This window comes from Alosa pseudoharengus, unplaced genomic scaffold (assembly GCF_046254945.1).
Source record: "Alosa pseudoharengus isolate Yale_2024_CS ecotype anadromous, Long Island Sound unplaced genomic scaffold, YU_APseudo_1.1 YU_APseudo_1.1_scf_24, whole genome shotgun sequence".
NCBI lineage: Eukaryota > Metazoa > Chordata > Actinopteri > Clupeiformes > Clupeidae > Alosa > Alosa pseudoharengus.
This window is the reverse complement of record NW_027468689.1, coordinates 30,306,061-30,331,791: the sequence shown is the minus strand read 5'-3', so window position 1 is coordinate 30,331,791 and position 25,731 is coordinate 30,306,061. Positions and strand designations below refer to the sequence as shown.

The following is a 25,731-nucleotide window of genomic DNA, read 5'->3' as shown; positions in this document are numbered from 1 at the left end:
ACTTATGTGTGTGACGGCTCATTAGCATTTGCGTGTAGTTGCATATACATATGAGCATTATTTCAGTGTGTGTGTGTGTGTGTGTGTTCTTTAGTTTTGCATGTTTTAGTAAATCAGTATCTTTATTGTGAGTGAGTAGTCCCCTTACATGAAAGGCACATGACGGAGACAGTAGATGTGTGTTAGGGGCCGTCTACATGACGCTCTGTGTAAAGCTCCAATCTCTGTGTAAAGCTCATCAGGTGTTGCTTTACACACTGAGGACTAAAGGTGTCACCTCCAGTCCCACTTCTATCAGTCAGTCTGATTACCCTCTGCAAGGGCCTTTGTACACACACACACACACACACACACGTACAACACATAGCTAATGCTGCTACCCCTCTTTACTATAAGTGGACAATCTGTGTCCTGTGTCTGCTTAGAGCCTCTGCGTATTGATTCCACACTTTTATTCTCCTCAAGCAGAACCTGTGTGTGTTAGAGAGAGAGAAAGAGAGAGATTGGGTGAAGCGCACGCTTGACTGCCTCTCAGTCTTGGGTTGTGCTTGACTGCTCTCTCTTCGTCTATCTGACATCGCAGTGTGCTGTGTGCGTTTGTGTGGGCCTACGCTCTATCTGCTCTCACAAGCACGCAACACAACACACACAAGCTTGCATACAGTACACATGTCTCCAAATACAAAGTTCTGTTACCACTCTAATCACTTGCATCAAACAAGCCTTATTTTGCCTCCTCAATGTCTTTCTAAGTACAGTTGTGTGTATCTATGTGTGGTCCTGAATGTGTCAGATGTACAGTTCTAATCTGTCTGGTTTACAGTTTTCATATGAGTGTGTCTGCCTGTATTCATCTGTGTATGAGCAAGAGAAAGCTAAAGGTTGTCTCTCATTGGCTGATGATGAGAACGGGAATAGCTATTTTTCCCCCCTCTGTCCTTACTGTCTTCTCCTAAAGTGTCTTTCCTTTGCTTTACTTTCTCTTTGCCCCCCCTCCCTATCTGCCCCAGGCTCATCGATCTCATCCTCTCTCCTTTCTTCTGGATGGTCACCTATTCACCTGCTATTGTGTGCAGGGAACTTTGATCTTCTTCAAAGATATTCCATGCCTTTTTCACTTTCTCTCCTCTATCCCCTGTCCCATGCTCTCCTTCCACACTTTTCCTCTCTCACTTTGTCCTTTTGCTGTTCTTTTTTTCCTGTTTTGGCTTCTTCACCTCCCTCCACAGAGCCTTTTGTCCTCTCTCTCTCTCTCTCTCTCTCTCTCTCTCTCTCTGCCTCTGTGTCCTTCTCTACTCTGAGTCTACTCTCACTAATAGAGGTCTAATAATCCCTCCAGCTGCTAAATGTACCGTTTTAAAGGTACAATAGCCAGTCTGGCTTTGGCAAAGTTTGGAGCCACAAGGCCAGTTTGTGTGTGTGTGTGTGTGTGTTTGTGTGTGTGTGTGTGTGGTTTCATGGGAGTATGATTAACATATTCTGAGCCAGGTCACTCTTAAGTGCCCATTATATCACATATAGCATAATTATGGTTATGCTGAGGCCCGTATACATATTGGTGGTGCTTTGTGCCCACACACATACACACCGCGTGCAGAAACTGTGCTGTCTAGCACATAAACATAAAGCAGTTGTGCATGTGTGTGAGAGAGTGCATGTGTGAGAAAGACAGATGAGGAGCTGAAATGACTGACTGCTCAGCTGCTGGTGGGACCGCGTCCCCTCACCCACTTCTGTGCCCAGTCTGGGGGTGGCATCATGCTTGCTTACACACACACACACACACACACACAGAAAAATATGCACAGGCGTAATACAGACTGAGTGATATGCCTTCTGCGCTTTTCCCTGCGCGGAAGCACAACAGGCACAAAATATGGATGATATTTTCACTGCCACGGTGGCGACATGTTGATTTGCCACAAAAAAATGCACATGCATATGCATATACATATGTGCCCCCAAGAATACACACACACACACACACAAGCACATCCTCACACATGCAATACACACTCAAGCAGATGAATTCCACACATAATTAAATTTAAAATAATTGACCATGTATGTAAATGCATTGAAATTCTCACTCACATTCACAAGCCTCTTAAACAGTTAACAGAGAGTCGCACTCATACACACACATACTGTACACAGACACACACACTCTGTCCCAGTATTCTGTGGTCATCCTTGACCGTGGCCCCTGCACAGCTTCTCCCAGCAGGCACGGGAGCAGTACCAGAAGCTGGTCACCATGCACAGCAACATGGCCGCCCTCTACCAGAACATGCTGGAGTACTTCGCCATCGACCCCAAGAAGACATCCATCGAAGAGCTGTTCACCGACCTCAGCAACTTCAGGGCTATGTTTGCGGTGAGTCTTCCTGTCCTCATCCTCTGCCTGAACCATCCCGCACTCCCTGACTTACTCTTCCTGAAACGATTTGTTGATAAACTGGAATTGGTTTTAGCTTATTCTGAGCCACTATGTTTACCATTTACAGAGCTCGGAATGAGCACGAACAGCAGAGTTGTAATTATGGACATCACTGAGAGGAGTAATTCACTCATTATGTCGCACTGTATCACTACTACCTGTGCTGTGTCACTACAAGCAGCAGGCAGTAGTTATATTAGCAGCAAGGCTGTAGAAAAGAGACAAGTGCCAAGACTGACGTGATGCAACAGTGTATTTTAATGAAAGGCTTTGATCTGTCAGCTTGTTGATGTGAGTTGATTTGATGTGTCTCCATAATACTGATTGGAATTTCAATGCAGAGAAAAGTGAGCCTCCTGAGGGTTTGTCTTGTAGACCACTTGATCCAGTTAATCTTCATGGAATTGAAGATTGAAGAAGTTGTTGTTTTTGTTTCCATTTTGACATTGACATTTTTGTCATATGATTTTGGCTTAAAAAGCTCACTGCACTCGCTGGCTGTTAATGCTCAAGCGCTTTGTCTTTTCTCTCCCACTATGGGACATGCACTCTCACAATGATGTTGGATTCTCAAACAGTGCAGTATTATGTCTGCATTGCTCACAAATATGTGCACACACACACACACACACACACACACACACACACACACACACACACAGGGATGTAAACTGAGCACTAACTATATTCAAGCCCCAATGAACTGTTGGTCACACAAAGCAAACAGCTTGCTCTCACATAGCTATGTGTCCATTTGTGTGTCCGTGTGTGCGTACACATTCAGAGTCAAACCAATTACCTACCATCCTGTATTGTTTAATCCTTCCACTTTTCCATGTTCTTTATCAAACACACACACACACACACACGTGCCACATGTACACATATGTGATTCATGTCACACACTTGACTGATGGCTAATCAGTGACTGTAAATGTCGCCTATAATTAAACCCTTACACATTTGACATTCTCGGGGACCTGCCCCTTCAGGCAACACAGACACACACACACACACACACACACACACACACACTAATACACCAACAGCAATCCTCATACACACTCTCTCAGCCAATCATAGCATGCCTTCAAGAGCATGCACCAAACACAGACGCATGGAAAGTGTGACACACAGACAGACGTGCAGTGCCGCACACCCACACCCCCCCTGAGGACTCAGCCCTCTCTCTTCAAAGCAAACACAATCTCCCTTTCACAAGACAGGGGAATCTTCACACACACACATACACTGTGTCTCTGACATACACACAAACAGAATATCTGTCTGACACATACGCAATTTGTCTCTGCATATATGCTGTATACTCACTCTCACACAAACACACACACATGCAGAGAGAGAGTGTGTGTGAGTGTGTGTGTGTGTGTGTCCCACACCCGTCCTGCTGGTTGTGAGTGGGCTGGTCGGCAGTGTAAGATGCTGTGTTTAATCAGTTGTATTAGTGGTGTGCTGGGTTGGGGCTGGAGATAATGTGAGCTCATTAGCACAAAAGAAGCCCATCCAGCGCATGAGTGGCAGCTCCGCACACTCTGCGCCCAAATGGATTTCACGCTCGTCTGCCTCGGGTCCTCTCTCTCTCTCTCTCTCTCTCTCTCTCTCTCTCTCTCTCTCTCTCTCTCTCTCTCTCTCTCTCTCTCTGTCTGTCTTTCCTCTTTCCCCCTCTCTTTCATTCTTTCTTTCTCTCTTTATAAGACAGTGTTTTTCACATGCATGGATGAGTGTGTGAGGGTGTGTAGGCCTCTGAGAAAGGCTGTGCCTATGAGGGTATGAGTCTGTGCACTCCCAAGTGATGTGCGTGTGATAGAGAAAGAGTGTTTGTGTGAGTGGCTGTGTGTGAGAGAGAGAGAGAGAGACTGGGTTTCTGCATGTGTGTGTCTCTCCCCCTCATTCCTATTCACCGTGCTGGTTCTCTGGTGTCTGAGCGACAGGCTGTGCTCTGTCTGTTTTATGAAACGCCATTTGAAATGCAAAGTTATTTTCCACATGAGTGCAGCAGTGATGAGAGCGGTCTCATTGCTTTTATTATTTTAAATCATTTCTGATGGAAATGCTGAAATTTCTGTGAATAATCCCTCCCTCATATGCATGTTGATGTGAGCATGAGACAAAGGTAGAGTATGTATGCGTGCGTAAGAAAGGTGGCAGAAAGCATGAACAAATGAGTCTCTGTGTGTATGTGTGTGTGTGTGTGAGACATCAGGCATGGAACTGAAGTCAGCTGAAGGTCATAGGAACACCATCAAGATCCCTGGGGTTTCTTTAGTTGTGTATTGAAACTGTTTACCATGTTGTAAGTCGCTTTGACTAAAAAGGCGTCGGCCTAATGTAATGTATTTCTCGTAGCTATTAGTGCTGAAACAGCCTTTGTATTGTTGTTTAAGATTGTGTAAAGATGTACTGTGCTTGCAGGAGGAGGTGTAACTGAATGTATGTGTTTGTGATTGTGTCTGTGTGTGTGTGTGTGTGTGTATATACATGCTTATGTATGTCTCTATGTTGAGCTAGCAGTAGCATGTGTCATTGCTGTTACTGCACATACTGTTAATAAAGTTAATGGACTACTGCACTACGATGGTGAGACATAGAGGTCCTGTGTAGTCATGCATGTGCTGTGGTGAGCAAATGAATAAGAGTGGTGCAAGACTGTGTGTGTGTGTGTGTGTGTGTGTGTGTGAGAGTGTGTGTGTGGTCAGAGCTGGGATTGTGAGTGCTCCTTCCAGGCCATTGAGTTTGTGCCTCCTGTGAAGCACCTCCTTTAAATCAATGTCCAAGAGTGGCCTGAGACCAACCTCCCCCTCTTTAGTTACCTTGCATGCACTCGCACACACACACACACACACACACACACACACACACACACACACACACACACACTGAGACTCTGGCATGGCTTCCTAACAGATTTAATCTCTCTAGGTCGTTGTGGGACTCTGGTCTGGCTGTCACCTCTGGGTGACTCTGTCGTGTCTGGGACTCGAGTGAAGAGTGGATTTGCCCACTGCTACTCTACTTCCCAGCAGACCCCCCCCAATTCCTTCCTCCCTTCTAGCCCTAGCCTTCCTCTGTGCTCACTAGGGTAAAAAATGCCAGAAGCCCCATAGTCAGGACTGGGCATGTATTGGTAGTGTCAAAGCAATTGTGACCCAGGTATTCTGTCATTAAGTGTTGGAAAGGGGAAGTGATATATGTAGATAATAGTTATCACTGTTATAAGATCCCCTCCTTTCTCCCTCTTTCTTCCCACTTTGTTTTGGCACAAGAAACTGAAGTAGAACACAGGACCATTATCATCTCTCTCTCTCTCTCTCTCTCTCTCTCTCTCTCTTTCTCTCTCTCTCTCCCTCCCCTCACTTTCTCACTCATGTCTTTAGAGTCCCTGTAATGTGATCTTTATCTCAGTGCAGTGCCCACACATACTCATACACATACAGTGTAGCACACACATGCACACACTAGCAGACAGACACTTAAGCATGCACATATTCACAAGACCCTGACACACTTTTTTGCTCGTCTTCCGCTGTCCATTTGATTTCAGCAGCACTTCCAAACTGTGAACAGGGAGCGAAACAGGCAGACAAAAAGCAGCAAATTAATTAGGATTGTGTGAAGAGTTCCAAATGCCCTGAGAATGGGCACCGATTGCGTGTGGAGTGGAGGTGAATTAAATTTAAGTGTTGGAATTAAACAAGACTTTAGAGCGCCATAATAATAATTTGATTTCACACCTTTCGCTAAGCTACGGGGTGCCAAGGGAATTCAGTTTTTTGCGGCAGGGGGGAAATCAGCGTCTGCACAAGGAGCCCTGGAATCTGGCCGTAAAGCAATTTGCTTTTTAAATCAGAATTAATTACTGAATGTTCCCTGATTTAATTTTGTCATTAATCACAGGTTTAATTAAGGATGGTCGGTGAGCATGTTCAGGGGCTGATACCTGCTCTGATGTTTCATTGGCCAAGATGGACATCACAGAAGTTTCCAATTTGTGAAATCATAGTGTCTGAACACGGTTTAGGTGGAAATGTAGGATTCCTGATATCACAGAAGCAGGTTTACTTTACATTGCAGAGAGCAACCCCATATTAATGATAATAATAATTAATTAGTAGTAATGACAAGCAAATGTTTTTGTGTTTTATTAAGGTTAAAAAGCTACATGGTGTTTCTTAAATATTGTGCCATTAGTCAAAGCAGAATTCATGGATTAGATAAAACAATCTCATGAATTGCATATGATTTTTTTTTCTCGTACCAATGTAAGAATTACGAAAAAATAATGTTTACATCGGACAATGACCTATTTTCGCCCTCTTACCTGTATGTGTCACTTAAAGGAGAAATTCAACTATTTTTCACATAGATCTCCGTTTCTCGAGGTCACCGAGTACTGTCGGTACGGACAAAAATCCCCGAAAACAACACCTAAAGTTCCAACACCTAAAGCAGCCAAACGGTGCTACACTATGGGGGCATGAACTAGGGGCTCACGGACATGCCACCAGAGTGTAACGCTGTAACTGCCTTGTGTGTGTGTGTGTCTCTACCATCTCTCCCTGTCTGTCTCTCTTCTCCCCCGGTTTTTTTTCTCACACTCACTCTCTATCCCCCTCTCTGTGGGTGTCTCTCTTCCTCTCTCCCTCAGAGCTGCCTGTCGTCTGTGCCGCCCTGTCCCACTCACAACCCATAATTCTTTTAGCAGGGAGGCTGAAGGATTATTATTGCTGCACCTGGCCTCTCAACCCCGAAACACCACGCCCTCACTACCCAAAGACTCCAAAACACACACACATACAGAGAGAGAGAGAGAGAGAATGTTTCACAATGAAATCACTGTTCTGCATGGATGCATGCCCTGCATCAGTAGCTATCTGCTCCGGATTGCCAGGTTGGCAGCAATCAGAGTCTGATGCAGAGTGGCCCATGTAAGATGGGATGACCAACGCCATCTCCTGCCAGCCGGACACTTAAACCCTAACTATTTCCTTGTTTAGTTAGCCCTTAGAACCCTAAGCTGTTTTTTTTTTATTTTGATTTTTAAAGAATTAAAATACAAAAAGTGTATTATAAAAATTCTTATTTCTTATTTCATTTGTGTGTAGAGCAGACTGTCCTGAATCTGGCAATATAATTGCCATGTTGGAGGGATACTCTGGGGCTGAGCAATTTACAGAAATATGTGGTGTGTGATTTACGGAAATAAATGCCATTTTTTATTTATTGATGAAAAATGACCTTTCTGCACTCCATATCTGTGACACGAACTGATCTGACCTGACTTGACCCGAGTTTGCGTGTTAGCCTGCGTGTGTATGCACTCATAATGATTCTCAACTTTTTACTGCATTGCCATAAACAAAGTAAAGGCAAAAAAGGTGTTTCTTTGTTGAACAAATTGGGATGCAATGTGAGCCTTGAATTGGATGCCATGCAGGAATTTGCTATAATCTCAAAACCGGATTATGAACATGCTTTGCCATAGAGAAACACACGATAGCGTTGGATTATAAACATACATGAAAACAGACAAAAACGTGGGGTAAGTCCAGCTATATGAAGTTATTATTTTGCTGTCACTTCGTCTGTTTTATAACCCAGAAGGATGTACTTGGTATCAAACGATAGCTCTGTATCTCCTCTTTCATCTGACATGCGTGGCATATCTATCCGATCACGGGTCCGCGAGTAATTCAAACGAGAGTAATGGGTGTGTGCAGCGTTGGTTTGTGTACATGACATTATTATTTTGCAGTCACTTCGTCTGTTTTTATAAGCCAGAAGGATCACGGGTTCGCGAGTAATTCAAACGAGAGTGATGGGTGCGCAGGTGAACGCAGCGAAGTATACGCTGTAAATATGATGCAATTTGATTTAATTTCATGATTTTTTTTTTTATTTTCATACTTGATCGTACAGACAAGTGCGTGGTCTCGTTGGAAAGCCCCACTTCTGCCCTGTCACGCTATGAAGGAGCAATGTAACATAGAAGAAAGGGTGTGTTTTTTGACGCACTTTGCGTCAATCGGGTTCTAAGGGTTAGAGCAGCTGTTGGATCTTTAGGTGAAGTGACAAATTTTCTCCAGGTGTTGCCTGGTGTTTGTCAGCGCAACCCTTTCAAAGTGTGTTTTTCCCCCTATCTACAGTATATTCTATCTATACACAGTCTCACACTCCCACAGCCGTGGCGAGCCCATAACCCTTTTCCCCTTGTTTGTATTGGTCGGTGCGGTGATATGCATACCAACACAGGCGGATCTAAGGAGCTCTGGGTGCCTCAGGTGTTGTCTGTTCTTAAGCCCTTACTTTCCAGCAACACATTTCAGATTGTGCACTCAGCATACTAAGAAGTGCTCACAGTGCACTGTGCCTGTGAAGCGCTGCAGTGTGCAGCTCCCCTCATGCCACAGTGGGCTTGCGCAGCATAGATAGCGCTTTGCTCAAACAGCTACTGGGCTGCAGTCCACTGACAGCTCCATGCTTTCCCTGTCAGAAAGTGGCTAATGTTTTCCACTGTGCTTTGGTCAGGGGCCTGGGAGACAGCACGTCTGCTGAACTTCTGAATTTGTAGTGTGTTTGCTGTGTCATAGTGTGTCGTAGTATTACGGATGCTTTTGTGTGTGTGTAAGTGTGGATTTGTCTGCGTGTGTGTGTGTGTGTGTGTGTGTGTTTGTGTGTGTGTGTGTGTGTGTGTGTGTGTGTGTGTGTGTGTGTGTGTGTGTGTGTGTGTGTGTGTGTGTGTGTGTGTGTGTGTGTGTGTGTGTGTGTGTGTGCTTGCGTGTGTGAGCTTGCGTGTGTGAGCTTGCGTGTGTGAGCGCACCATGTATGTGTCTGTTCTGCTCGTCTGTCCATTCATTGGAGACCCACAGTGCCAAGAATCTGACAGGAATCCAATTGACCGTGGACAGTCAGCAGGGGAGGGGTCGAACACAGCCAGGCCCATCCACATGGGGTAGGGAGGGGTGGGTGGCTCCTGCATTCCACAAGGATTTTTCTCAGGTCCCCATGTATGGATTTTCCACCTCAATTTATAGATCTTTAGCCTCAAAAAAGAGGAATTTTTAGTAAACATTCCTTACAATAATAGACACTCAACTTGTGGAGGACTTGTCTGACTCTTTGCATCATCTATTTAGTCATATAGCAGCGTTAAAATCTTTTTCGAAACCATGGCCATGGTGTTTTTTTGCTCCCTTACACTGTCAACGTACAGAAATGCTACGTGTCAGGCAGGAGGGCTGATTGGGTTATGTTAGTTCACTGTTTTAATCATTGAGCTACAGAAACACTACCAGGAGGGGTGTAATGTAAGTCCAACATTAATGTAATGGCCTATCTCATGTCTCCTATCCCTGAAGTTGATGCGCCAAATATGTGAATGTGCAGTTCTCTTGCTTCATCAGGACGCTGATGGAGCGTGTTGAGCAGATGATCTGCAGTGGAGAGAGCACGGCTGGTGAGGAGGGACACACCCTTTGCCTCAGGGGCCGCAGATCAAACCTAAGACGGCGGTCGCCCAGTCCAGACGAGAGAGACGAAAGATATTTATCTCTTAGACTGATTGTCTTGGCTGTCTGCTCGCCTTTTCAGATGAAGGCCTTTCTTGCGATGGCCGCCATCGGAGATCGCTTTTAGCGGCCTTTGTGTGGACATCGATGCTCATGTTCACAGCACCAGATTGTCAATTCGGGGGCATTTTGAGCACCAACCTGTTATGGATTGCTACATATGACTGACTCTTTGTGTGTGTGTGTGTGTGTGTGTGTGTGTGTGTGTGTGTGTGTCCGAGAAAGCAAGAGAGTATACAGTCATGGCATTGCCTTTTCCTACTGCGCTCCTCGTTTTCGTCCCACCTTTCTCCGTTTGACATTGCTGAGGTTCTTGAGGCAAACAATGGTGTCGTCCTTCTCACAGAGAGCAAAAGCAATTACACCTCTGAAACGAACTCCACTGCTATTGTCGTCCACCGTTCCTCCCGTATCTCCCTAAATTGTCCCCTCTGTCAGGAGGCATTTGAATGTGCGGTGAGCGGGGCGAGAATAAGCCAGGGCAGCGGTCCTCGTGCGATTGCGGTAATTAAGTTCAGATGTTTGCCGGAAAATCGAGGCTGACTTCTTAATGAGAAAACAGCCACGCTGAGTAGCTGGAGAGTTCTCACATCCTCATTGCTATGCATTTAGTTTTCCTCCTATCAATCCGTATACACACACACACAAACACACACACACAGATCATCTCTCTCATGGGTTATTGAACTAAATAGCATTGAGCTCTCTACTCCTTTTGCTCTGCTGGCCACTGCAAATATGAATGTGAAATATGATACAGAATGTACCGTACATTACCAACTGATCCGTTTAAGCCATTCAGATCATTGTGTAGGATAACTGGTGATAAGATCAGTAGAAATCAGAATGGTGCCTGGCAAAGTGGTTCAGCATAAGTGATCAGATTTCAGTGTTATGATCGGTATGCTCTGCCGTTCACAGTTAGGTGGATGTCACTCACTTGTGGCAAGGCTGTGGCTGTTTCTAGCCCCATCACGACACACACCCTCAGTGAGTTGTAACATACATTAACGTGGAGTAGGCCAAGATTTATCTCACCATGCCATAGGCTGTCTTTTCATTTGTACTACTTTAACTCCCTCTATCTATCTATCTCTCTCTCTCTCTCTCTCTCTCTCTCTCTCTCTCTCTCTCTCTCTCTCTCCTCCTCTCCCATCTCTGTGTGCTTTCACCTTCACTTAGGTTGTGCCTCAGTAGATCTCCTCTGAGCGTCAGCTCCTTAATTCCCTGGCGGTTTTAATTGCGATGGAAGGCACGGAGCCAGTTAAACATGTTTTAATGCTATTAAGTCAAATTACGCAGAGCAGGGAGAGTGTATTTTTTGACACGACTCAACCCACTCCTGTTGTCTCTTGTTACTGCTAAAAAAACATGCCGTCCTGCACAGTGCAGCTGGAGCCTAACCTGGATCAACCCAAATGCCCACAAATACACACACGCTACATCCACCCACTGTCACTATATGCTCTTTCTCTCTTTCTATATGCACACACACAAACACACACTCATCCGTCAGATTTGTGCAGTACAGCAGCCTTTCAATCTCTCACCTTTTCTCTCTCTCATTCACACAGGGAGGTGCTCCGTCCCCACAGCACCGGCGACCTGAGCTCTAGACGAGCTTTAGACCATTTGAGTCGTCTTAATCGAGTCCCATCAGGCCACCAGGCTAACTTTCTAGCAATTGCCTGGTCAAACACCTCAGAACCGGAGCAGGCCCACACCACTGAGAGTGACATCTGTGTTAACGTGTACAAATAACAATGTCAAATAAGACAGGATCATTTTCTGAGCATTTACATACTTGGAACTACATTTAATTCAGGCGAAGCACTGCTAATTGGGATTTGCAGAAGTAAACACCGGAGCTTTTCAGGTGATGCGTGTAAATCACTCTAACCAAATAGCAGTGCTTCGCCTAAATGAGAACATAGTTCCAAGTACGTACAAAAATGTGACATTGTTATCTGTACACGCTGTAACTATACAAATTACAACATGTAAATAGGAAAATGTTGGAGTTCTTTTATCACTATTGGGAGCTGTGGAGCTGTAGGTTATTGGAGCCGCTCACTTGGAGACACTGTACTAAGCTAGGCTAGCAGTGGATGCTTCAGACCGAGCTACTGCACACTCTATGAGGAGAAGGGTATGTATTGACTTATCTAACTCCGGATATACAGTGAATAAGCTAATGTCCCAAATATGTTGCCGTGTTCCTTTAAGATGTGGTAGAGTATAAGCGGACTGCAGCTTCTAAAAGCTCTTCTCTTCTCACTCTCTCCCAGTGTTCAAAGCATTTTTCGCTTTATTCCTCCAAGGCAATGGCTGCGATGTCCCATAAAAGTCCCATTTACCTACAGCAGGACTAGTATGAGATTCTTATGTGTGAGGTATGAGTATGAGGTGTCTTCTCGCAGAGGGGTATCTGGAATCACTCGAGAACCCTCCAAGTCCCAGGTGTCTGTGCAACCGCCTACAGTATGCCCCCACTGCCCTTCAGCTGAAACCATCTCACCTCCACCAGTGCCCTTCTACTTACACACACACACATACACACACATACACACACATACACCAGTGCATGCAGGCATATAGGCCGTGCATTTCTCACAGTGCAGATGAGGACAGAGCAGATCTGAGTGAGATGAGAGGCGTGTTTTTCAAAGTGGGCTTTTCAGAGGAAAGAAAAAGTGACATCAAATGTGCCTGGCTTGTTTATTTTGCTGTTAGCCTGTGGAACCCCCCCACCCCCCCTGCTCGTATTCGGAAACATTCACTTTCTTCCTCTTTGCTTAAGACTCCCTCGTGTAGGTTCATGTGAGGGTATCTCACCCTATCTAAAGAAAACTGCCCCCATTAAAGCCCCAACTATAATCTATACAAATCTGAACCGAACCTTAAATTTCCATGGCCCTCTTATAGTAAGCACTTCCCTGTGTCTTTGTGTGCCCTCACCATCAGGCAACAAGAAATGTGGAGCAATGCAATGATATTAGCACCTTAGATTTGCCTCCTGTTTTATGGTGTCATGGCCCCTGTCTCACACATTCACACACAACATGCAGCAGCACACTCAACACAACACAATGTTTATATCCATATAGCAAATGGACACACATACTCACAGGTTTTCAACAATAAACACATTTTGCAATTTTAGAGGCATTTTAAGGCCACTGACTGGAGGAAAATTCAGTTAGAGTTTTACTACCATGACTTGGCACTCGCACCAATACGAAAACACCAGCTATTCACCACCATATATACTGCTAACAGATTCTGTCCACAGCACTCTCCCAAGTTTGTTCAATTACACACACACACACACACACACACACACACAAACACACACACACACCCACTCCATACACCTAACAGAGACCCTGAGACATCAAGTGGGAGTCAGACAGATCTTTAAGTTTCACAGCGAGCGGTCCATGTCTGGACCCAGCGGCTGATGGACACAGCGACAGGAGTACCTCGGCCAGGAAATGAAGAGGTGTTATTGAAGCAGGCGTCTCTTTCTCTTTTTCTCCACTTTTTCTTCCTCCTCTTTCTTTGAGGGAAATGAAACTGTTTGGACACAGGCCTCTGGCTGTGCTCAGATAGGGGGGGGGGGGGGGTTGTCGTCATCGTAGTGCTAGTGGAGGATTTTATGAGGAACTGAATCAGAATCAGGTCCAGAGGTGTGTGCGCCAAAGAGAGAGAGAGAGAGAGAGAGAGAGAGAGAGAGAGAGAGAGAGAGTGAGTGAGAGATGGCTGAATCTGTTGACAGAGGAGAGCCGCAGTTTTTCAGAGTGGACAGGTTAGTAAATGAACAGATGCAGCGGAGAGACATGCACACAATGAGGCTAGACCGTGACACTATCCAGATGTCTAAAGCATCATGGAAAAGGGCATTATCATGCCCACACACACACACACACACACACTGTGCTTCCCATACACCAAACACTGTTGTTCACACACCGTCTGGTTCATTTGTCCTTGCTAAAAAAGTTAAGCATGCAATGCTGTGGGCGCAAGTCATAGACAGTGTGCTGGAGGCAAGTCTGAGAAGGCAAAGCTCTCCCTGCTCACAAATAGTCTAAATGTTAATCTAAACATCCACATAATTCAAATAGTCTAAATGTTAATCTAAACATCCACATAATTCAAATAGTCTAAATGTTAATCTAAAATTCCACCCAATTCAACTGGTGTGGGGTGTATCTGTTTAGCATGCAGTGGTTTTTGCTGATATATAGGTACACAAGGTAGGTTCGATAGCATTACCGGGATTTGGCGTTCGGTGCATGTCGGCACGGTCGGATGATGTGATCCGTTATGATCCCATCTGTTCTCCAGCAGCTCCCCGTGTCTCTGTGACGCCTCGCACACCAAAGGTGCCAATTTAGCCGTCACTCACGCCATCCCATCACCTCGATGCGCCCGCCTGCAGCCTGCATGATGGGGTTAGAGGAGGAGTGTGAAAAAGAAAAGGAGATTTAAAAAAAAAAGTTTAGAGAGGTTAGTCAATCAGACATTGGTAACTGAAGCACAGTCCAAGATGTCGATGTGCACTAATGATGTTATCAGATTGACAGAAGATGTGCGTTTTTTTGTGTGTGTTCTTCACTCTTTTGATTGCCAGAGTGTCCTTATCCCCAGAAAAGCAGTTGCCTTTGCAGGTGGCTAGACTTGAAGGATCTCTAACAAGGCTCTCCACTCGCTAATGGCTCAAAAGAATATGCTCTCTCTCTCTCTCTGTCTACCACCAAAATCTCTTTTTGCTTTTTTTCCCCTTTTTTTGTGTGTTCACAGGGCTGACAGGTTCACAGGCCAGAGTGGGCTTGTTAATGAGCAACACTCTCTTTCACGCTCTCCCACTCACCCTCCCTCTTTCTTACATGCATACACACACACACACAGAGACTCTTAGTCTCTTTCTACCCCCTCATTCTTCCCATCTCCTTTCATCTTGTACCCACATGTCCTGCTTTATCCCCTGCTCTCCCATACAGTCTGTGCTCCTCTCTCCTGCGTACCTGGCCCACGTGTACTCCATTAAAGTGGCCCTGTGTTTAGGGCCACCCACCAGGTCGCCTTGCTCTCAGACTGAACACAGAACAGAACAGAACAGAACACAGGCAGAGGGCCACTGTGTGTGCATTTCCTTTGCAAGCAGCCCTGTCCCTTTCTCTCCATCTGTCTTTACATGTATATTTCTAGCAGTCTATATCTCCCCTTTACTATACGGTTACAGCCGCGGACTCCGCGGTTAAACCGCGGATCGGGCGGATGACGTGAAGAAATGTCGGTTGAGTGGCGGTTGAACCAATCAAATGAAAAAAATATAGCCTATACATTGTTATTGTGTTACCTACATCCGAAAAAAACGAGCACACTTTGAAATAGTCAAATTTTCATCAGGCAGTTTGGCCTAGTTGCTTCTATGCATGCTGCTTTGTTTATATACAGAGACGGTGTTGCGGAATTGGTGTATTCCGATGTTTCACTGAGCAACCCCTCACGCACGCACACACACACACACACACACACACACTAAAGGTAACAAAGTTTAAATTAAGTAGCCTATCGTAGCCTACTAGCATGTTTTTCTCTCCAGTGTGCAATAAGAAAGTAGAATAGGCTACAGTGCAAGTTGACCGATGATTCATCTCCCATGTCGCGTCTCGTTGCAGAACCTTGGTAGGCCATTAAGCAAATGTGCAACCTATCAGTATTGGAGGAGGCCTAAACATCTCGTAGATGAGACTGACTGGGTTATTTTGTTTCGATATTATATATAAAACACATAGTCATTTTAGCCTACCATTCAGGGAATAGGCCTTTAAAAGGGAGACAGATTATGGTGTGATATGACTCAGAACTGACATCGGGCAATGGCAGTGCGAGATGTTCAGAACGTAAGAGCTAAAACTTCTACAAGCTCAGTAACATCCACAGCGGAAAAAAGAAGGTAAGAAAAATAGTCGGAAAACTTAGATGTGTAAGGCAAGCAAGCAAGTTGTTACTAAAAATGTAAACATGCACGTTGCACTGCTGTGCGGTGGGTTACAGTGCGTAAAGTAGCCTATAATGTGAATGACTTGTTATTTTTTTAAAGATTTCTTTCTTTTTGCAAAAAATAAAGTACAATAGGCATTAATTAGTAGGCTAAATAGCAGCATGTTGAATTGATGTGCTAAATTGTGTTTTTTATTACAATTATACAATTGTAGGCTACAGGCTGCGTTTTATTTGGAGACTTTTGCGAGACAGAGACTGAGTTTGCTGCTGATATTCTGGGGATAGGCTACAACATAGCCAATGTAGGATTTTAGCCTTTTAATATATTTGCTGCATTGGATCAGTCTTTCTAGAACAGGCAAGAGCTCACGTCAGCAGCACCGCATCACCCATATACATTAAAACAACCAGCGGATGGCGGCGGGTGCGGTTTTGAAAATTGGTCAAAAAACGTTGGTGCGGATGGATGATAAGTTTTGCTATGCAGTTACGGTTGAAATAATAGCCCATCCGCGCATCTCTACTATGCCACTCTCTCTTCCCAAACGAAATAGAAAAAGGGGCCTTATTGGAAATTAGAAAAATATCTTTTCCTGAAGGTAATTAACATACTGTATGTGAGCACCATGGTATCTGGTTGAATAGTTTTTTACGGTGTTATTGTGTGTTCCTTGTTTTTAAAATTGTGCAAATCATAAAAATGGGATCAGCATTTCTGTGAATGTATGTCGATGTAGATATGATCTGTGTAGTGTAGTTAGTACTGTTGAACATACAGTACGATCTGTTGGTCTCTCGATTTCTTTCTCAAATCATATCAAGTGAATCACTGAATGATTCCTTATTGGCCTGAATGTTATTATTGGCAAATAAATAAAACACATTTCTGTCCCTCCCCTTAGCAAGCGGTGAAGGAGAACTGTAAGCAGCGCGAGGCGGAGGAGAAGCAGCGCCGGGTGCGACTGGCCAAGGAGAAGGCTGAACGTGAGAAGCAGGAGCGCCAGCTCAAGAAGAAGAGGCTGCTGGAGGTCAACGCAGGTGAGCCAGTGCATGCACACACGCACACTGATGCCCACAGAGCACACCTGCACAATACCCCAAACTGGTCAGACCACCCCTACCCAGTAGCACCAAGGACAGGTGCTGGTTGTTTTCTTCTCTGCCAGACAGCAGGTTTCCATTGTGTCTAAGACACTTTAAAGGTAAACCACATCCCGTGTAATTGGCTCATTGTACCCATCTGAGCGAGGGCGCATGCTCGTGCAGAGAACAGCAGCAGTCTCTGTGTTTGTTGTTGTTTTTATCGTTGTCTTAATATTTAATTTTTATTTTAGCAAAGAGAATAACCAGCTTGTGCTCTGTGGCAGTTCAATAGCAAGAATTTTTCTTAACATTCACACAGAGGAACTGGAACTCTTTATGCTACTCCTGGTGCGTCTGGCTGGCGTTGCAATTAGTTTGGAGTTTTGGCAACCTGTCGATTCCACCTCATTCTGCATGGATCCAATACAGCAGGAAACTCCTTTTGCATGATAAATCCATTTGAACTCACCAAACCCAATGGCTGGGTGTTCTACCAGAGACTTTCTAATGAGGAGACACAGCACTCAAAGAATCCTTCAAATAAATGTATGTGGTTAGTTTGTAACGGCAGTATGGCAGTTGTCTACACATATCCTTTCCCTTCCTTTAATGTAAGTAACAAACCACATTTTCGTATTTTTTAGCCTTATTTTAGCTATTTGGGGGGGAGATTTACTGTATTCATCAATTCAGATTTAAACACAGATTCGCTTGATTAATTTTTTATGTCAATATGACCTCCCTTATGTATGCCTCCCCATTCATTTGAATAGGAAAATAGCTACCCAAAATAACTGCCCAAAGCATGTTACCAAGATGATCGCCAAGTGGGGAGACTTGCTTATAAACCACTCCGGCAGAATCCGTACATAACAACGCTGTCATTACTTTGGTTTATCCAGTCGAGAACATTGCACATATGTCTATGGAAGCTACCTGTGGAAGTGAACAGCTTTTCTTTTTGACTTTGAATTGTTTATTGTGGCATACAATGCCAAGTAGACTCTGTTCTGCTCCAATAGTAATAGAAAAAAAGTGGAATGAAGTGGAATGGAATGAAACCACATGCAAAAACCATACACCTTTGGTAGCCTACACCCAGCCCAGACTGCCCCTGTGTAGGCTATGACGTACGTTGCTTGAAAGTTAACTCAAAAAAATAATCCAAGATGGCGGAGCTTACTCATAGATGGCAGTATTTGTGCCCCTTATACAGTATTTTGTTAGCGAGAAATAAGCTCTATTAAATCTAAAAATGTTTTTGTATACGTCTGAGCTCATGTAGATCTATATGTCAGCCACCAACTTTGCCTAAACACAGACCATAGATAATTATGACCTGTAATTCGCATTTTGGAGTTTAAAATAATCCTGAATGCCTCTAAAAGCATAGATTCATATTTTTTTTGCTGATTTCACCAGTCTATACAAGGATACAAGGAAGTTTATTGTCACATGCATATAGTTACTGGATGTAACAAATGCAGTGAAATTATGTCTGGTGTCAGCCTATTTGTGCATTTATGGGGGGGGGGGGGGGGGTAAAAAGTGCAGTAGAAGAGGGATTTAGTAGATTAAGTGGCAAGGGCTGCATAAGAAAGGTGGGGGAGGATGGGATTGGTGGGGGGCACCCACAAGGAGCACCCAAGAGCAACAGGGGAAGGGAAAAACTCCCTTACTAAGGAAGAAACCTTGGGCAGATCCACGGCTCATGGGGGGGGGGGGCAGTGTGCTGTAAGTATGGTGAAGGGACTTACTATTGCAAGCAGAGTACTGTATGTATGATGTATGCAAGTGATGACAGTGCAGATGTGTGTGTGGGCAGGAGGGGAGTGGAGCAGTGACTGTGTGTGTGTGTGTGTGTAGTGTGTGTGTGGGTAGGTGGGGGCAGTGTGCTGTAAGTATGTAGAGGATATGTGTTGGAGAAGATCCTGAAGACAATGTGCTGTGTATGTAGGGAGGGGGGGGGGGGCAGTGTGCAGCAAGTATATAGAGGAGGCTTACTGTAGCAAGCAGTATGCTGTATGTATGTGAGGTGATGACAGTGATGATGTAAGTGTGTGTGTTTTTTGTGTGTGTGTTGGGGATGGGGGTGGGGGGTGGGGCAGAAAGGCTAGGCAATCAAGGACATGGGTAGATAGATGGAGGAGAAATCCAAAATAATAAATAAAAAGCTCTATGGAGATGTGCAAAAGTTGGAGAAAGTCAGATGTGTGTGTGTGTGTGTGTGTACAGCTCTGATTAAATGCACTTGTGCATTGTGAATGATTGCGCTAGCTATCTACCTACCCTAAAGTAGCCTACCGTTACAGTAGCCTAACATTAGACTTCAGCGGTCAGGTTTTATTGCTGTAACTGCTTAATATGTACATTTTAATAACATTAGCATGATCATAATAAGATACCTTTATCAGTAACGGGGCCACTGCCTGACATCAACCCAATTTTTATTTGCCATTACGCTGTGACTGTCATCTGCTGTTGCTGTCAACCTGTCAATGGACAGCGGTTAGTTAAACCGCAGTAATAGCAGCGCAGCAAAATGGCGACATACACAAATCGCTCACTGGATTGGTCTATAAGGACTTTGGTTCTACTTCCTTATTGCTCACACCTCATTTTTGCAGAATTTGCAAAAACTTTTGTTTGTTTTTTCTTGGGAGCCAAGAAATATGAAAATGCTAACACTAAAAACTACAAGCACGCCTGCTGCTATGAGGTGAACCAATTTGAAAGGAAAAGAATGGTAGGCTGAGTGTCTAAGCCACCGAGTTTTGTTGTCTATCAAACAATTTTTTATCATATCTTCGTTTTGTCACTCACTCAGCAGTGGGTGCATCTTTATGGAAACAGTCTGTGGTGGACAAATGATAAATTAAAGCTTTTCGGTTTCAATGAAAAAAGAAGACATGTTCTTCCTGGGCTTTTAAAAAGCTTATTTTCTAGTTACGCTTTTAAGTTTCTAGTCCATCAATTTCACTGTAGCTTAAGTGGCAGTGGGCAGGTTGTTTGTTAATTGATGTAATGGCAGTTGTCACAGTACTTGTTTTCAGCTGCCTGCTAATCGAAAAGGCTGCAGTCATAGTGCCTAACAAAGCCTGAAGGCCTCCTGGGTAGCTGAGAACAAATAAAGGAAGTATAGCGAGAGATGAAGAGACCCAAAGTGTTCGAACGAGAAAAACGGCTGAGAAAAAGAGGGACACACTCTGGAGAAGGAAAGCCAGAAAGAGCCTATTGTTGCCAGAGAAACAAACCAGCAGGTGGGCAGATAGAGAAACTAAAGGGGAGAGAGAGACAGACAAAGAGAGAGAGATGAGTAGATGGGCGACAGGGTCGATGGGGAGCAGACATGCTTGGCTGCGGGGGGAGCATGGTAGGGCCATAATCACAGGGACCTTTTGTTTTGACCGCGCCTGATTATCAGCAAATGTTTCCAAGACTGCTGTTCCACACCACATTCAACAACTATCAATTTCTCACAGATTGTGTGTGTGTGTGTGTGTGTGTGTGTGTGTGTTTGACTTCTTCTCAGTTAGTCCTTCCTGATCGTTCTCTAATCTCTCTCTGACACACGTATTCACACACATGAGCACACTCACAGCAGACAGTTGATGTGTCACAGCCACAATGCATTTGTTTGTTAAGCATAATGAATGTAGCCATTTATTTTTTGCCACTGTCTCATTTAAACAAACACTCACACACCTCTCCTCATTTTATATGGAAGCGGTCTAGGAGATGTGATGGTGGTTATACAAATGGAAAGAATAAACACAGTTAAATTACATTTTTTTAAGCAATTTGTTTGTTTTTCATTGCAGCAAGTGAAAAACAAAAGGAAAACACTAAAAGTGACTTCCTCACAGCCATGTGAAAGACACAAACACACACACATATAATAAATGGATACACACACTCATAGAATTTAGATAGATGCACACACAGACAAACATAAACACAACTGGATGTACCGCAACGTGCCATAAACAGCAATACGTGGCTGCTAGTTTAAGTGATGCTGCGGCTGCACAGCAGCAACACATAATAATAGTCTAATATCAAGTTGATTTGCTCACATACATCTCGCAAGTTTGTGTTGCTTACCTACATAGGCTATGGGATTTAGGTCAACTAATTTTCACTAGCCTAAAACCATGAGACTGAAGGCTTATTAACCTCACGTATTGCTTAAAGCGACAGGCACTCAATTACACACACCACCAATGTGCACTCAATTAGACCTGCACACCACATTAAAGATATGCCTAAGTGTAATAGTTTTAAAAAGTATTCAAATGACTAAATATTTTTAGCTACTAGTAATTATGCAGATTATAAAATACTAAACATTATTAACAAAATATATACACATATATAAATTTCAAAATATATGAAATAGAAACATATGACATAAGCCATCATTTTCCATGTGTGGTGGAGGGTCGAGCAGAATGTAGGATGGCCACTGGTGTGAATGATCACATTATATTCAATATTACTGATGACGTCAAGGTGGTGGGGGCCCCCAAATCAAATCAAATTTTAAACAAATATTGAAAAAGTATGGAAATCACAATTCTTGACTTGGCATCAGTATTGAAACAATAATTTTGGTATCGTGACAACACTAGGTGGCGCTATACATCAAATGAGTGGTTATGGGATGGGTTGACATGGCCCCTTGAGATCAACATACTAAAACAATGTGGTCCTCCTTGGCCCTACGGTTCTCCAGATATTCACAGAAAACTGTGTCGGCCCTACCCTTTCGGGGGTCGACGGATCAAGGCGAAAAACAATGGTTCCGTGTCATCCTTGGGGCTACATGCCCAACAAGTTTTGTGCACCCCGGTCTTTCAGTGTCCTGGGACTCGTTGACACAAAATTACCGAAGGAAAAAAAAAATAAAAAATCCGGAAGAAAAAAAAACGGACTACCGTAAACCTATGTGACCGCCGCTTCGCTGCGTGGCGGTCATAATAAACATATGAACACACGCCCTCTATGATATGCACACACCAAACACCACACTGTTTCTTATTCTTTGCAGCCACCCTCGCTTACGTTATAAATCAGAGATGATTTGTGCTGTTCCCCCCACCCCATCCCCTCTCTGGTTATCCAGCAACACAGCATACTGATGTTCACTGATGGGTTCCTCTACGAAATGAATGAAACACACAGACTGACTGCACCGCTTCTGTTCCCGTATCACTGTGAGTCTTACAATCCTCTGGTCTTGGTACGCCGGTCTATTTGACTATTTGATTTGATTTCAAAACAACCTAACCATGAACCAAAACCTATTATAAGACCCCCGTGGGAGACTTGGCAAACAGTTGTGCGAGATAAAATTATATATTCTGGCAATATTTTTCAATGGCAATGAAATAGAGTATTTAAGGGTCCAATTGGAGGTTAATGATACACCACTAAGGGTTATTGTGCCTTCTCTCTTTCTTTCTTTCTTTCTTTCTTTCTTTCTTTCTTTCTTTCTTTCTTTTTTCTTTCTTTATTTCCTTTTCTTTCTCTATCTCATATTCTTTCTCTCTCTCCACCTCTCTTTGACTCCCTCTACCACCGAATTACTGTGCCAAGGACCGTGTAAAGAGAGTCAGAGAATCCTGGTGTCAATAAGAGCCCAGTCTACTTGGGCTACACTAACCACTATTGGGGGAAAAGATGAAAAGGAAGAGTGTAAGAGAGGGAGTGCAAACGCAGCCCAGTTGGTTTGACCCACGCAAAATCAGACTTTTTTTTAGCCCGGAGCAGTTGTGTGTGTGTGTGTGTGTGTGTGTGTGTGTGTGTGTGTGTGTGTGTGTGTGTGTGTGTGTGTGTGTGTGTGCGTGTGTGCGTGTGTGTGTGTGTGTGTGTGTGTGTGTGTGTGTGTGTGTGTGTGTGTGTGATGGCAATTAAAAGAGCGGAGGAGTACTCTGCGGGGAGTCTCCTGTCTCCCTTGTGCTTACATTTAAATTCAAGGTAGAGCAGAACACACATATGTGTGCACACACACACACACGCATATTTACACACTCTCGTCACATTACACACACCTCTGCAAACTAGCATGCGCCTTTCCCCTTGAAAAATACTTTCTTTGTTTGCGTGTGAAAAAGAGAGTGAGAGAGAAATAGTATCATTCAAATGTAAGCCTGGTGTAGCTTACCTAGTTTGCGTTTTTTCTGTAGCGAGCATATCCTTCCTAGGCAGTGATGAACTGAATTTTACCCCTCTCACCCTGTTTCTCTCTTTACACATACACACACACACACACACATACACAAACATGCATACACACACACACACACACTTCTTCCTCTTCTCTCTCTTTCTTCCTATGTGTGTGTGTGTGTGTGTAGATGCTTAAAGGGTGTGTGTGCTTTACATGTGTGGCTGTGTGTGGCATTATCTCCTAGCATGCCTGTGTGGAGGGTGATGTTGCAGTGTGACAAATCTTGACGCTCCGCGTCATCGTTAACGTTTCCAACCAGAGCAGTGAGACTGAAGGGATAAAGCTCTCAGTTGGAGGAGGCTGTAGAGTAGGACGCTCTCTCTCCCCCTCACTGTTTCTGTGCATGTGTGTTTCAGATGTAGCTTGGAGGTGTTCCGCAGCTATAGGGTCAGACTGTGTGTGTGTGTCTGTGTGAACACGCGTGTGTGTCTCTTGGGTGCATGGCCATCGCAGGTGCGTCGGTGAAAATGCAGACAGGCAGAAGAAGGTTGAACATCAAAGTGACATTTGAGCGGTGCCATTATCTTCAAAGGCAGATTACTTCTCACTCTCGGTTTGTTCAGTTCAGATGTGTGTGTGAGAGAGAGATTGAAAGAATGTGTGTGTGTGTGTCAGCCCAGTCACCTGATCACTTACACACATCAGGCTCTTTTTTGACTTTTTCTTTAATCATATTTCTGTCTGTTCCGCATCCTTTCCCAGTAAGTCTGATGTGCTTGACAAGGTGTGTAGCTATAGAGTCACATGAGTGTCATAGTATGCACTGTATCCCTTTAGTTCAGTAGTAAAGCTGCCTACTTGGTATACCTCTATACATTTTTGTTGTTGTTGTGTGTGTGTTTTGTTGAAGTGTTAAATAGGATGGTTTGTATTCACAAATAATTCAGGGAATAGAAAAATTGCGGTGTTGTTTCTCTCCCCCTCTCTTTCTTTCTCCCACCTCTCTTTCTCTCTCTCTCATTCCTCTTTGTATTTCAGAGCAGAAGGATTGTCTGTGTGTCGGTTCTGTCAAAGTCAGCCGCACTACACGCGGGCCCTTTTGTGTTCCCAGGTAGCGCACGCCTCCTACCCCTCCAGTCTCCACGGAGACTGTCAATTAAAGCCTAGTGAGTAATGTCGCCCACCCCAAGAGTGCAGAACAGTGTGTGTGTGTGTGTGTCTGCTTCGTGTGTTTTACACAATAGGCTTTTTTTGTAGTCAGCGAGAGGATAAGGACTCAGAAGTGGCGTTGTAATTATTCGTATGTTTGAGAGCGAGAGAAAGACAGAGACAGAATCACTAGGTGGTGTGTGTGTGTGTGTCTGTCTGTGTGTGTGTGTGTCTGTCTGTGTGTGTGTGTGTGTGTGTGTGTGTGTGTGTGTGTGTGTGTATGAAGCAAGGAGGACTAGTGTAGGAGGGAGGCAGTGATGAATTGCAACGGTGAAGACAAAATTGGAAGCTGTGTTCTGTCCCCCACCTCTTCCAAGCCCCCCCACACCCCCACCCCAACTAGAGATGAAAAGAACAGTGAGGAGAAAGAGAAGTAAGGGAAGAGAATTGCTCTTGAGAGGAGCGAGAGGAGCTTGCTAGGGTAATAGGCGAACACGAATAGACACACACACACACACATACACGCTGGGTTCAGAAGTAGGACACTCAGTTGTGGAGCTCCCCCCTGCTGGAGTAGGAGGAGAGCGAAGCTGGTTTCTCCTGAGCGGCGGTCTGAATATGAGCCCCCTTCAGGCTGATGGCCTTGAGGGGCTAGCCCCTTTGCTGGCGTCTCGCTTGGAAAGGACAGAACCGAAATCCGTCCAAAACTAACACTGCAAAAGACTGCAACAAGGCCCCAGTGAATGAGTACTTACTCAATGTTTACAGCAGATTGTTGTGTAATCTCTAGTGGTCTTTTTGAAGGGAGTAAAGAGACTGAAATATGTGGCTGGTAGCGCTGTTGAAACGAATTTCGGAAGTCGAGTATAAATCAAATATTTAAAAAATCAAAATCAACTACCGGTAATCAAATTTTGAAATTACTATTCGAATGTGTCGAATAGTGCCACAATACACCCCTGCCCTACGGGAGTGCGCCCCGAACCTTGAAAAAGGTCTCACATCCTGCAACCCAGTTTGCCCCCTGTACACGGAAGGCCGCCATGGAAGACTGATAGCAAATGTTCTCACCTAAGAGTTAACATTCACAATCACAAGTTTTAGAAACTTCATTAAGATGTTATGTGCGCCCTTAAAAACTCCTTAAACCGCATTGAAGTGATTCTGCAAACAAATACCTTTTAGCGCTATAACCGATAAACAAGTCTTCCATTTCAAACTCACTTCACCACACATTTAAACACTCAGTCCTCCGTACATTCATTCATCCACATGATATTGGCCTA

The 25,731-nt window shown here is 44.3% G+C and overlaps 1 protein-coding gene across 1 annotated transcript in view; it reads left to right on the top strand.

The window, feature by feature from the left end:
• LOC143142668 (protein diaphanous homolog 3-like) overlaps positions 1–25,731 on the top strand; it is a 291,988-nt gene that overhangs the window by 211,631 nt on the left and 54,626 nt on the right. The window contains exons 24-25 of the mRNA XM_076303722.1: positions 2,213–2,377; positions 16,944–17,079. Coding sequence (XP_076159837.1) covers positions 2,213–2,377; positions 16,944–17,079 — 301 coding nt within the window. The remainder of the gene's footprint in view (positions 1–2,212; positions 2,378–16,943; positions 17,080–25,731) is intronic.